At 40.8% G+C, this 15,322-nt stretch overlaps 1 protein-coding gene across 2 annotated transcripts in view; it reads right to left on the reverse strand.

Annotated features, from left to right (window-relative positions):
- LOC126284458 (midasin) overlaps window positions 1-15,322 on the reverse strand; it is a 481,989-nt gene that overhangs the window by 263,607 nt on the left and 203,060 nt on the right. For both annotated transcript variants that reach the window (XM_049983379.1, XM_049983380.1), the window contains 2 exons: window positions 13,655-13,884; window positions 265-476 (listed from right to left, as the gene is read on the reverse strand). In XM_049983379.1, coding sequence (XP_049839336.1) covers window positions 265-476; window positions 13,655-13,884 — 442 coding nt within the window. The remainder of the gene's footprint in view (window positions 1-264; window positions 477-13,654; window positions 13,885-15,322) is intronic.

Below are 15,322 nucleotides of genomic sequence, written 5' to 3' on the forward strand. Positions count from 1 at the left end.
TTTGTTTGCCTCAATTAGGAGACTTACTGGCATCATTATTGTTACCCTTTGTTTGTATGTTCAGTCATCAACCTTGTGAACTTACATCAATAAAAGTTGTTTTTGTGAAAAATTGCGAATTGTCAGTCACACCAGACCACTTGGCCTTTGTAGGTCTTACATTATAAGACAAATATGAAACACATAAAGGATACAAGCAAATCAAAATACTACATGACAAACCGACATCAAACTGAAACAAAAATAAAATGAAATTCAGTATACCTTGAAATTTCTCCATGATGTGGATCCATTGTCATAATAAGACGAAATTTTGAATGTGGTTCAATGGAAACAACCCTTCCATCAGCATTCACACCAAGTTCATCAACTACAAGTTTTCCTCCAGGCTCCATCAAAGCGTTTAATCGGTCCAGAACAGCTGGTGAACACAGGTTCACATTATCTGCAAGCAGCCAACATCCCTCCTTCAGTGCCTGCAAGAGATACCGTATTGACCTCTTATTATTAATGAATTATTTGCATTATAGTGTCATTAATAATCCACATGAAGTATCTGGTTTGAGCTGTTAGAGATGGCAATCATGTGTGCGTAAGGTTTCATGTGAACAAGTGTGTGTGTGTGTGTGTGTGTGTGTGTTTCTATTTCTTTTTCTGACGAAGGCTGTGACCAAAACCTATTTACATATCATAAAAAAGTGTGTAGTGAATACAACAGTATCACCTACTACATGAAATGTAACTGTTAAAAGGATACCACAAGAGGCTGTTCTCTAACATTTGTGGATTTCCAACATTGTCAGGAGGTGGCCGATGGCACAGAAATGGTACAGTGTGGGAAGTTCCAGCATTCTTACACATATTTAGATTATACGCAGAGTCAATCATTTTATATGCACAACGAAGTTCCAATTTTCAAGTGCCACCTACACTGCAGTGGCACTCGCATAATGTTGGGGGCAGAAACCTAGCCGAAACCCGAAATCAACAGCACTAAGTTTTTTTGGGTAAATCAAAGTATATGTTGAAAGGCTAGGATAATTGCCAATGGAGATGCTGTATTTGTCGCAGTAAATGAGAAACTCGAATCCACCAGGATAGAAACTGAAACTGCATCCAGTATTGTTTGAGCGAGACAAATTTATAATTGGATCTACAGCTACATTTACACCTATGTACATACTCCACAAGCCACCACAAATTGCACGGCAGAAATTACCTTGTAGCCCTTTCCTGTTCCACTCCAAGCGCAATGTTGTGGGTTAGCAAAACTCACTTTACTAGCTTTAAAATAATGCTGATCACAAAATGATGTTCAAGTTACAGAGCGAACAAAACAATATATCAGAGAAAAACAAAGAGTAAACACAGATTGTAGAATGAGGCACAGATGATCTTGCAAGAATCTTCATGTGCACGTGCGCGCGCGCACGCACGCACGCACACACTCTGTACATTAGCTTGCATATAATTCACTACCCCCCCCCCCCCCCCCCTTCTTGTTGAATTTCATGCAACATGCCAATCAGGTGATGACTGTTGTGTACTGGTTACTTCTAGTTTCCTAGTGGTGTGCTTTGACAACTGTTGTGGCTGATCTGCAGTGCAAGGTCGGGTGGCAGATGTGCTTGCTGTGTCTGTGGTGGTTGCACTTGCGTCACGATCTGTGCACGTTACACAAACAACTGGGTTAAGTCTGTCAACATTGGTAACCATCTGTGTGTCCATTACATCAATGGTGAATGTTTTGTTGTGCCTGCTGACTAAACAGTATGGTCCATCATCGGGTGGCTGCAGCGGGTTGCGCACCACATAGTGTTGGACAAAAATTTAGTGACCATCACGTAGCTCGTAGAACATGAACAGGTAGCAGCTCAGCCGATCGCTTGGCACCATTGGATGTAGCAGTCGTATCTGTGTGCTTAGGCTATTCACAAACTACGACGGGTCAATGTATTCATCTTGTACACTGGCGAGAACCCACAAGGACAGTGTATAGGTTGACCACACGTGAGCTTCGCAATAGTTACTGCGAGATCATCTTTCAATTGCATCACAATTACACTTTGAGCTGGCACCGTGTAAGCTCAACTAAACTGTTTGCTGATGGATGGTATGCTGTAGTCCCAATTCGCTTTGTGCCAAGTAAGACAGAGAGAGCTTTGAAGAAACAGGATTCAAACTGTCACCACTGGTCAGTCATGATCTGTGGGGCTATGCCAAAATGTGTGATCCACCTATGAAAGAATGCAGTCATGACAGTTTCAGTGCTTATATCGATTATCGAGAATATTTCAGCAAGGTTTATACGCAGACAAGAAAAAAAATTCCCACGTTCTTCCCAGAAAGAATACGCTTTTTCTCAGCTGAAAATACATTTATTCCTCAGGTGAAAAGTGAAAATTCACTTTGTCCCAAATGAAAATTCACTTTTTGTTGAGTGAAAAGTACTTTTTACCATGTTAAGTGGCAATATATTTTCTCTTGGAGTTGTAAAACTTATCAATCCTTTGAGTAGTGAAGGTTTTACATTGGCACAAAACTTCCCGGCACTTTAGGAAACAAAACCCAGCAAAAAACATTTTGTAAAGATCTTTGATGTGCAGCAACATTTACACTGCATATTTTTGTATTCCAAAATTATAAACACAAATTCCACCAAATACAGCTCAGTAGCTTCCGAAGCACTGAAATTTAGAGTGCAACGTGCTTTTGTCAGCCTATTATAGTTCATGTTGTGCGATCTCACCATGACAGCAGATGTTCAGAACATAGGATGTGATTTAGCCAGCCAATAGCAACTACACTGTTAAGTAGCGTGAACACACAAATAAGAAAACATAATGGTTTAAATTAATAAGCATACATACATACATGCATGCAGACATAAATACATACATATAAAATGGAAAGAAACTTCCACATGGGAAAAATATATTAAAAACAAAGATTCCAAGACTTACCAAGCGGGAAAGTGCCGGTAGACAGGCACAATAAAATAACACAGAAACACACACACAAAATTACGAGCTTTCACAACCGGCGGTTGCTTCGTCAGGAAAGGGGGAAGGAGAAGGAAAGATGAAAGGATGTGGATTTTAAGGGAGAGGGTAAGGAGCCATTCCAATACCGGGAGCGGAAAGACTTACCTTAGGGGGAAAATACATTTTGTAAAGATCTATCCTTTTTCCCCCCTAAGGTAAGTCTTTCCGCTCCCGGCGGGAGGGGGGGGGGGGGGGGGGGGGACACAGGTATAAACACGCGAGCGCGCGCGCACATGCACGCACACACACACACACACACACACACACACACACACACAAGCAGACATTTGTAAAGACAAAGAGTTTGGGCAGAGATGTCAGTCAAGGCGGAGGTACAGAGACAAAGATGTTGAAAGACAGGTGAGGTATGAGAAGCGGCAACTTCAAATTAGCAGAGGTTGAGGCCTGGCGGATATCGAGAAGAGAGGATATACTGAAGGGCAAGTTCCCATCTCCGGAGTTCTGACAGGTTGGTGTTAGTGGGAAGTATCCAGATAACCCTGACGGTGTAACACTGTGCCAAGATGTGCTGGCCGTGCTCCAAGGCATATTTAGCCACAGGGTGATCCTCATTACCAACAAACACTGTCTGCCTGTGTCCATTCATTCGAATGGGCAGTTTGTTGCTGGTCATTCCCACATAGAAAGCGTCACAGTGTTGGCAGCTCAGTCGGTAAATCAAGCTGGTGCTTTCACACGTGGCTCTGCCTTTGATCGTGTACACCTCCCGGGTTACAAGACTGGAGTAGGTCGTCGTGGTGGGAGGGTGCATGGGACAGGTTTTACACCGGGGGCGGTTACAAGGGTAGGAGCCAGGGGGTAGGGAAGGTGATTTGGGGATTTCATAGGGATGAACTAAGAGGTTACGAAGGTTAGGTAGACAGCGGAAAGACACTCTTGGTGGAGTGGGGAGGATTTCATGAAGGATGGATCTCATTTCGGGGCAGGATTTTAGGAAGTTGTATCCCTGCTGGAGAGCCACATTCAGAGTCTGATCCAGTCCCGGAAAGTATCCTGTCACAAGTGAGGCACTTTTGTGGTTCTTGTGTGGGAGGTTCTGGGTTTGAGGGGATGAGGACGTGGCTCTGGTTATTTGCTTCTGTACCAGGTCGGGAGGGTAGTTGCGGGATGCGAAAGCTGTTTTCAGGTTGTTGGTGTAATGGTTCAGGGATTCAGGACTGGAGCAGATTCGCTTGCCACAAAGACCTAGGCTGTAGGGAAGGGACCGTTTGATATGGAATGGGTGGCAGCTGTCATAATGGAGGTACTGTTGCTTGTTTATGGGTTTGATGTGGACGGACGTGTGAAGCTGGCCATTTTGCAGATGGAGGTCAACGTCAAGGAAAGTGGCATGGGATTTGGAGCAGGACCAGATGAATCTGATGGAACCAAAGGAGTCGAGGTTGGAGAGGAAATTCTGGAGTTGTTATTCACTGTGAGTCCAGATCATCAAGATGTCATCAATAAATCTGTACCAAACTTTGGATTGGCAGGCCTGGGTAACCAAGAATGCTTCCTCTAAGCGACCCATGAATAGGTTGGCGTATGAGGGGGCCATCCTGGCACTCACAACTTCTTCTCTTTTGAAGGCCAGACATACCAACAACTAAAGGGAACAGCCAGTGCCTTCTCATTTGGTAAGTCACTGCATCTTTGTTTGTTATATATATAAATAAATACATACATACAAACATACATACAACTCCAAGAAAAGCTAAGCTTTCACAAATAATATTGATCATCAAAATGTTTTTGCTGTTTTTTCTGAGGGGATCCCAAGAGCACAGCTTAAATTTCAGCAGCTGAATACTTCTCATGAGAACAATAACAAATTTCACTGCTGTACACCAAACATTTCGTAGGTTATGACAGAATACATGTTCCGTCAAGCACTTACTTTCCCATAGAAAAGCCAGTTATGAGTGAAATTGCTCAAGAACTCACTTTGGACTTTTTTTTAAAGAATGATTACACCTTTTGCCAGCATTATTCCATAAGTTGTAGTCTATGAAAGAACTAAAATAACTAAGACAAACTAACCTTGATATAAGCTCTTTTTGTAGCACATGTTTAAGATATATCAAATATAAATGTGCCAGTAAAATTTTAAGTAATGGCATGAATGGCTGGTCTTTTGAGCCTGAAATTTTTCTAGATGTGTCTGGTCCTCAATGTTAAGTTTTGAGTAACAGTCTAACGCTCCATGATTTAAGAACCTCATCGCACATTCCCACAAGTACAGTAATTCATCTTGCGTAACAGAAAATTTACTTTGAGACTAACACTTCTGAAACCATCAATCGCAATATTTTTCCACGACTTGTTAGAAATGTAAACAGTTGAGATGTCACATTCATCGAAACTAGGCCAACGAGAAAGCCGCATCGAAAGCAGTTTGATGTTATGAAGTATTGCGTAGTCTTTGACACATTTTGCTTTTGGCAGGCTCTCATGAGTACAGTGTATTTTGTTGTTGTAAATGGCATTTTCTTTGTGACTGAAGTTTTCTTTCAGTGTTATTCTCATTTAGTTTTATTGCACAATCATTATTCTGCAGTAGTGAGTTAAAACAAAATTCTGTATTACAGTATCAGTCAAACTTGCAAAAATTTCACTGAAAATTAAAACAATGAAAAATTTCCCCGAATCCTAAAAATTATCTGCATTTTTCCTGATTGAAAAATTTGCGGATTATTCGAGAGTTTCTCGACTGTCCTAGGGCGTATACACCCTGTTCAGGCCAATATGTATAATGGTCTACTTCTGTGAGACAGTAAGCGTACCCATCTTATGGTGGGAGAGATCCTATAGGATCTATGTGCATGTGTTCCAATTGTAGATTCATAGATGCAGAGGGGCGAAGCTGCCCAGTGTGAACTGACGTGTCTGCTAATTTTAATGCACTGACAGGCCATGAACTGTCGTACAAATTGCTTCCAATACCTGTCCATAAACAGCCAGATGAATGCTTGCTTCCCCATGTTTGTTGCCATTCTAACCATGGGTATGACATATTATGCAGTGAGGTGATTCCTTTTGGTAGAACTCGGCAATCACGAATGGTCACGGGCAATTATTGGCAACGTCACAATATAGCTGGACAGCTGACAATGGCAGCACGATGTGGCGGAGTTGCATGCTTGACAGTTGTGTCAAAAAATTACATAACTCATCATCCGATAGTTGTACCACTGTGAGAACTTCAAAGTCAATTGCTTCAGAAATAGATTCTATGTTTGAGTGTGTCAGCATGTTCAGTTCATTTTCAACACAGATTATGCTGGTAGTAAACTGACTGATCAAGTTGAAATGCTGCAGCTGTCATGGTAAAATGTTCTCTACATGCTGTCAGAACACATATATTTGTGACTTGTGATCCATTACCAAAACAAACTTCTGTCCCTCCAATGTGTCAGAACTTTCTGATGAAAGCAAGGGCAACATACAGTTCATGGTCGTATGTTGACCAATTTTGGTGCAAAGGTCACAATTTTTTGCTGAAGAAGGCTAGTGGTTGCCAGTTTCCGTCCATGCGCTGCTGTAGTGCAGCACAAAGTGTGGAGGCAGAGGTGTCAGCCATCAGTACAAGCTGTGCCCGTGGTATTGTGTGCACCGAGAGTGCTGCTTCAGCAATGGCAGTCTTCAAATCAGAAAAATGCCGTTTCCTCTTCTATATTACAGTGAAGTTTATCCTTCGGTAATGATCTGCTTTGTATGAATTTGTTTAGTGCCACAGCCAGTAGGGCGTGGTTACGAACAAAACGGCGACCAAAGTTTGTGGACACTGAGGAAGCATCGTAGTTCCTCTGATTCTCGTAGGTCATCAAAAACCAAGTATTGCATCTATCTTCTCTTTTGATGGCTGAATTCCTTTAGCATTAATGGTACAGCCAATAAACTGAACAACTGCACCCGCAAAGATAAGTTGGATGGATTAATAATGAGTCTAAGCTCACAAAGGTGGTAAAGAGTTGTCACAGATGTGACAGGTGCTCAGGTTCTGAGTGCGAGATAACCAAACACTGTCTACATACACAACTCATACAATCCGAAAGGCGTGCATACAACTATCTTGTGAATGTCATCTGGTGCTAAGTGTATCTGGTAAAAAGCTCTAATGAGATCCTATGTAGAGAATATGCACTGGATGTGAAATCCTTGATGTGTGGCAAAGAACGCAAGTCTGAAACCGTTCTTGCACTTAGCTGTCAGTAGTCTCCACAAGGATGCTATCCACTGTTATTTTTCGGTACCACACAGAGAGGAAATGCTCAACCGTTACTTATGGACATCAGATCCCCTGTGCGAGCAGGGATGCAAATTCGTGTTTAGCCACTTTTGGTTTCTGTGGCGTTAAATGATGTCATCGAGCACGAACAGGTGGCCCGTATGTAATCAAAATGTAGCGCATGTGGAGTGCTGCACAGGACCTATTGTGGGTGTTCAACACACGATCCTGGGAGCTGTTCAAAAGTTCGATAAACTGAGGATCTCCAGTTATCACTTGGACACCGGAATCATGCACATGAAGTTCTAGTCCTCTGCTAACTGAGTTAGTGCTAATGTCTAGCAGGTGTTGATGCCAGAGGTCGGACACGAGTCCATAAAATGATAGAAAATCTGCTCTCAGTATAGGATGTGGAATGGCTGCCACGACAAAATGCCACTCGAGCTCATGTCGTAGGCCTAGGTTCAACATTAATGTGGCAAGACCACAGCAGCTATTGTAAATCCACTGGCAGCAAAGAGGTGGCAAACATCACACTTACGAGATTGCAGACAGATGGACGAGTAGACTGATACCTCTGCTAACGTGTCTGCTAAGGACTGTAATTTCGTACCTCGGTCAGTAATAAACAACCGACAACTGCCATTCGTAGAGTCTGTGGCCTTCATCATTAAGCTCCTGTTGTGCTTCCCCACTCACAAAATTGGCTACATTTCTATGCTTCGAACTCAAATCGGAGACAGTACCAATATATTTTTGTAGCCGAAGGTGAGTGACCATTTCCTGGGTGACCGATAGCAATGGGATCGACAACTGTTGTTCTGAGCCAGCATTGCAGCGACTTGTACGGTAAGTTCGGTGATCTGAGCTCCTAGCAAATCAAAGTTGCCGTCTGCCCTCGGGTGGTGGCTAACTGCTGCAACACGTGCAGATGAATACGTTTCAGATATTCTATCAGCGGTCTGCACTAGTGAATCTAGATGACTGGCACACACAGTTAAAATCTTTTGTACGTCGGGCGTGGAGCGTGGAAGATGCACCACATGGTGGACGCGGCTGTACTTTGTGTGACGCGGCACGGTACGGAGTGCAAATGTGTGTAGAATTTTACAACTGTGATCGTTGTAGATCACGTCGGTCTCACCAACTGCTGTGGGTTAGCAAAACTGTGGGTTAGCTTTAAAATAACCTGTAACGCAAAATTACATTCAAGTGACACAGCAAACAAAACAAAAGAACAATATATGAGGAAAAACGAGGAGTAAAAATAGCACATTGGTAGCAGTAGAATCATTCTGCAGTCTGTTGCAAGTGCCACTTCTCTAAACTTTCTGATCAGTGTTTTTCAAAAAGAACTTTTTCTTCCCTCCACGATTTCTCATGAGTTCACAGAGCACTTCTGTAATATGTGTTGATCGAACCTACTGGTGACAAATCTGGCAGCATATCTCCGAATTGCTTCAATATCTTCCTTTACTCTGAACTGGTGGGAATCTCAATCACTCGAGCATAACTCAAGGTGGGATTGCACAAGTGTTCTGTGTACCGCCTCATTTATACGTGAGCTACACATACCCAGGAACCTCCCAATAAACTGAAGTTTATGTAACTATTTCGATATTTAATCAGTGTGAATGTGTCAAGCAGAACATTACATGACTGTTTCTCCGACTCGTCTACATTTAAAGCAAGCTGCCACTCATCACCCCCAAGTCACTCTTGATGGTGTCCTTGTCTATGACGAGTACTCACTGTCCAGGACAACATGCTGGGTTTTATTACTTACCCTTGTATCATCCTCCAGACTGGTCTCTACATGTAGCTGAGAACTGTTGAGAAAACTTTAGCTAGCTGATATAAATGTTCCCAAATAATACTGTCTTAAAGTTTTGGAAGAGGTGGGCCTGACTAGGCACCCCGCAAAATAATACTAAATGCCTTCTCTGAGAACTGTCTAAAACAAATGGTTTGGAAGCCCACTCATGGCAGAAATATATTGGATCCAATGGCAACAAATAGACCTGATCTTTTGGAGGATGTCCAGGCTGAACTGGTATTGTTGACCATGTAGTTGTTTTAGCGACAATGACTGCCAAAGTAAAAAAGGCATTCAAAACAAGTACAAAAATTTTTGATGTTCATGAAATTAGATAAAGATGCAGTAGTGTCATACTCAAGGACGAAGTTTATATATCTTAATTCCAGGCAGGAGGATTTAAATGAACTGTGGCTCAAGATTAAAAGAATAATAGACTAAGCACTGAATAGATCTATACCTAGTAGAACAGCTCACAATGGGAGGGATCCTACATGGTGAGGGTCCATGTAAAGGAACTTCAAAAGAAACAGGCATCACTGCACCATAGACGTAAAACACAGAACTGGGGTATAGACAGAGGATGCTGATTCAGACACATATGGCTGTCAAGTGCAAAACCTTCAATGACTACCACAGCAAAACTGTATCAAAACACCTCCCACAAAACACAATGAAATTCTGATCACGTGGAAAGGCTGCCAAAAATGGTATTCAGACATGCATTCTTCAAATCTACATTTACATCTACATCCACACTCTGCAAACCATTGTGAAGTGCATGGCAGAGGATATGTCCCATTGTACCATTTATTAAGGTTTCTTCCCATTCCATCCAAATATGGAGTGCAGGACTGAATCCATTCCTCCAACATTCTACCAATAACCTGAAGTCTGCCATCTACTTTACCCACAATTGAGCCTATGTGATCATTCAATTTCTTATCCCTACAAAGTGTTTCCATTTCTTAACCCTACAAGTGTTACAATCGGGTATTTGTACGAGTTGGCCTATTCCAACTGTGACTCACTGGTATTATACTCATATGATTCTGCATTTTTTGTTTCGTGTAGCGCACAGTTTTACATTTCTCAATATTTAAAGCAAGTTGCCAGTCTTCGCACCACTGAAAACTTATCAAGATATGACTGAATATTTACGCAGCTTCATCCATAAAGTACCTCATCACAGATAGCTGTGTCATCTGTATGAGGTTACTAGTAATATTGTCCGCAAGATCATTAGTGTACAACATGAGCGGCAATGGTCTCAACACACTTCTCTGTGCCCCACAGAAGTTATGTCTGTATGTTTCAATGACTCTTCATCCCAGATAACTTGCTGCATTGACCCTACAAGAAATCTTCAATCCAGTACCACATTTTGTTTGACATCCCGTATGAACGTAATTTTGGTAACTCTCATAGTTATGGTACTGTCTCAAATGCTTTTTGGGAGTCAAGAACTACTGCATATACCCCCAGCTGCCTTGATCCAAGGCTTTCTGGATGTTGTGCTAGAACAGTGCGACTAAGGGTTTAACATGACTGATGTTTTCAGAATCTACACTGGTTGGCATGGAGGAGGTCATTCTATTCGAGATGCCTCAGTATGTTTGAACTCAGAATATGTTCTAAGATTCTGCAACAAATCCATATTGAGGATACTGGAAGACAGTTTTGTGGATCACCACTACTACCCTTTCTTTAGACAGGTGTGACATGCACATTCTTCAGACTACTGGGTACGGTTTTTTGTTGGAGGGATCTACAATATATTATAGTTAGAAGGGGGCCTAACTCAGCTGCAAAGTCAGTATAGAAGCTGATATTGATTCCATTAGGCCCTGTAGCTTTGTTGAATTTTACTAATTTCAGCTATTGATTGACATAACTTAGTAGATTGGCTTCACTTACACTAATACTGATTTTCTGTAGTACATGGGTTAAACTGGAGCAATTCTCCTGGGTTGATCTGAGATCATTTTTTGTCACAAGTTCATTTTGACATGTCAAGTCAGATTGGTGGTGCGCAGTGTTCCCATATTATCATTCAATCTGTACATATTTCATAAAGACGACTATGCTATATGCCACGCAGGATCATTCTTGTGTAAGCCAGTCTGCAAAACAGTTGATAGTTTTAGAATCATTGCACACATTGCCTGTTATACTAATGCAAATAATGAGCTTTTGACCCAATTTCTACTCACAGAACTGGACAGTTTCCTACGTGACCATCAACCCGTGAAATTACCTTCTTTCGACAGGTCACCAACCCGGCTCGCTCACAGTGACATTTTGAACTAGGTAATGTTATTATTTTGGTATTTACAAATGCATTTTGTTGCATGACTACAGCTAACAATGCTTTACAATGCTTATTCACTGCCTTTACATATTTGGAATGATCTGAAGATTGTAGCAGACACCAAATAAATACCTTCCTTTTCTGAGCAAAGTGGTAGGTTCTATAACTTGCTAGCTGTTACCTGCAGCTGCAATCACATTTCAGTAGGTTAGTTATAATGATTGCTGGTGAGCAAGTAAGGTACTGCACAAGCAATAAAGTGAGCTGTCCTCGCATGTATGCTTGCCCGGGTACACACAGCTTGTGACATGTGCCCACCTCCCCATTCCCCAAGTGCACGCTGATGCAGTATGTGCAGTGTCGCTGCCAAGGGGTGTCGCTGCCAAGGGATGTGCACACAGGGGCTCAGTCAGGAGCACGACTGTGAGCACGAGGTGATGTCTCGGACACCAGATTCACCTGATAGAAGACATCTGGAATTCTGCTGGATGCTCCATGTCACAAACCCTTGGAACAATTTTATGGGAATCGTGTTACCTGAGTGCAGACATCTGGCACCACAAACTTCTGCGAGCTTACCAAGAAGTTGCTGAATTCTTGCCATGCAGAACTGCTGCAGTACTGAACTTCAAAGGCAGACCAAAAGGCTAACAAGTAGCCCTGCCTGTACAGTTATGTTATTGCAAATGCACAATGAGTGGGAGCTGCACTACAGTTGCTGATATGTTCTTTATTTAAGTGCATGATTAGTTTCAGCCTTCACACCCATTTTCTAGGGAGGAGGAGGAGGAGGGGGGGGGGGGGGGGGGGGGAGGTCTGAAAATTTTACAGTGGTGGAGGAACTGGAGTGGCCTTTCATTAACTGCGCATAAAGATGTGAAAAACAGCACTCTCTAAACATGGAAAAACTAATAATATTCACAATGACTAGTTATACTATTTAAAAGTCTCTTACTGGTTGTATGCTGCTCACTAATATCAACTATACATCACAATCCATCCTGCAATATTTACCACTGACAGAGAGAGATACATGAATTTGAAGGGTGCTGACAATCACCTAGTTGAGCACCACAAATCAACAAAAATAACAATGAATCTAAAAACTTTCCAGTATTCCTTTTTACAATGCTTGAACAAACAGTTTAATGAACTTCTGAATGATCAACCAGATTATTATGATCAACCCGTTACTACAGAAATAAAAGTAACTGGCATGTGACAACATGAGAAATGCATTTATCAGATTCTGTGGTGCATAAATACCACTTTTTGGCCATGTGTGCAATGGATGTCGAAGGACACTGATTTAAATGACCTTGAGAAACAAAAGGATTTGGTCAACAGATTGCTGAGGATTAACAATATGGGAATTGTCAGGTTTGTTAAATGTCCACACACTGACAGCACTGGCATACTTTGAGAGTGATGAAATAATTGTGAACAACTAGTTGATGATGTTTGTTTAATGTCCATGTCCCAGACATTTATCCCATTTTCGAAGTAGAAAACATTCCAGTGTGGGGCACAACCAACAACTGAATATAATTAATGAGAGCACAAAGAGCATATTATTGGTTTTTTTTTCCTGGAAATGACTCCTCAACAGTGACACTATTTATTTATTCATTCATTCATTCATTCATTCGGTAGGGCACAGTTATGAAGCTGCAATAAAGTCTCTTCCATAAAACAAACAAGATTATGGAGCACTTTGTTCATTGCACATCTAAATTCGAACTCTGCAAGCCACTGTACAGCTTGTCATGGAGGGAATGTAGTGTACAAGAATCATTTTACTGCCACTTGCTGTACTTCTACATGTAATGTAATCCACAGCCAGAGAGCTAAATTAGCAATATCGTGGATAAACTAATGCAGATAACTGTTATCTAGTATGATACATTTTTCAATAAGGTAAGTTCTTTGCCTCAGTAATACAGAATCTCAAATATTCACAGTTATTTAATATTTAATGAAAATATGTGAGTTGCTTCTGCAAGACCTGCAGAAACACTTAGCAGTAAATTTAGTTTCACAAAAAGGAAGAGAAATGAAAAAGAATTTTTGTATCCGAGATTTTTCAGTCAATACATTCACTTCTCAGAAATAAAGACCTCAGAACAACTTTTTAGAAGGTAAGGCCAAAATGTAGCACTAATTAAACTACGTATATGTTATAATGTTTTATGAACCTCTACGTATTATTATTAACATCTTGTATTTGTCACTGACAGATAGAGATAATGTCTCACCTTTATCAAGATGCTGTCTACCCACATAAACTTTCCACCACCGCTTAGGCTGCCATCAGCTATTACTTGAGATCTTAAATCAGTGAGCTTGTTGCCAAGATTTTCCAGTATTTGTTGCACAGAATTCTCTGGTACCATTTTTACAGGGCTTGAAGAGATGTCTGCGACAATATCTTCCAAAATATTAACTTTCATGAGGAAATCATTCACACTATTTTGTTGTTGTTTATCTGAAAAAAGGGTAGTAGCTAAACCAACAGTTATCTTATTAGGCTATGTTAAACATAATTTCTTACTCATGAGTATCAATACTACTTCCAGAGAAACCATTCAAATTATACAAACAATATCATCACAAGTTTATAAGTAAAACTATAGTGAAAGACTGAACTGTACCTCAAGATATAGGTATATGACATTAGGGAGATGAGTATGTTGTTTTTGTTTGCATATGCGGGAAATGAGAGGTACTTACAAGAACAAAATGTGATCAAATCGGTTTTCATGATACCAGGAAACAGCCAAGTCAAAATCCAATAATGGGAAATATTCATAATGTTATCTGACAGTGGACAATGGACATCTTCGGTGTACCGTCCTCACAATCTTGGGTAAAACAAAGACAGGCAGAAAATCAGTCAAATCCTTCATATTAAAAAATCTTAATCAATTTAGTGATGCTTAAACCCACACAGCCAGTTAAGGCTTCCTCCTCCCGTTTAAGAGTCAATTGTACTAAGCATTGGTCCACTTCACTTGTCTAGCACTTTTTTAGGAGAAGGCTGCATATAAAGCATTTAACGTTAGACTAAGACAGAAAATAGTCTCAGATCAAACTTAACTTGGGAATCTGTGTTCTATAAATGTTAATCCCAGATTATATCACTGTGAAACCAGATCATACAGGACTTGCGAAAATTCATGGTTCAAAGTCACATTCAGCTGTAATCGTCAGTTTCTAGTGTAGTGGCATTTCGGAACATCACTTTTAGTTTTACCAAATATAAATTAAAATAATTAAAAAGTTGTTATTAACACAAAAATGATAAGCAAATATGTGACTATGCCACTGCCATGCAACTGATGCTAGAAATACTTTGTTTTGATCTAGGAGGTTACGTTGAGGAACTTGCTGGCTACCATGTGTACGCACAGATCAATCTCATAACAGTTCCTGTGGGATAACTGGTAATTTATGTGACTAATTCAAAGGCATTTTAGAGAGACTCAGCACCAGAATAAGAAAGAACAAAAATTCAAAATATCTGCAATAAACAATTAAGTATGGGAATTATGGCAGCAGCCAATAAACATTCACCAGCTCTTATATTTGTCCTCTCTCTAAGCTTGAGTAGCAGTGACTATGCAGTTTGTATTAAATATTCAAGTACTGAACATGTCCTTAAAACTGCTATGACTATTCCGAGTGCACTAGTAAATAAAACATTTAAGCAAGCATGTTGAAATACACTAACAGAACGACACCGTTTAACGCATTTTGATGGTTCAGAGGTTGCATTGTGGACTGCAGTCCATAACATGTCATATTCTAACATACTTAATTGTCACAATCTGTCTCTAGCCACAGAATGTGTCACTGATGACACTCAGTAAACTGACAACGTAACTAAAGGCATTTAACATGGAGTCAGTACAGTAGAATAGTTT

Source organism: Schistocerca gregaria, chromosome 8, assembly GCF_023897955.1.
Source record: "Schistocerca gregaria isolate iqSchGreg1 chromosome 8, iqSchGreg1.2, whole genome shotgun sequence".
Lineage (NCBI taxonomy): Eukaryota > Metazoa > Arthropoda > Insecta > Orthoptera > Acrididae > Schistocerca > Schistocerca gregaria.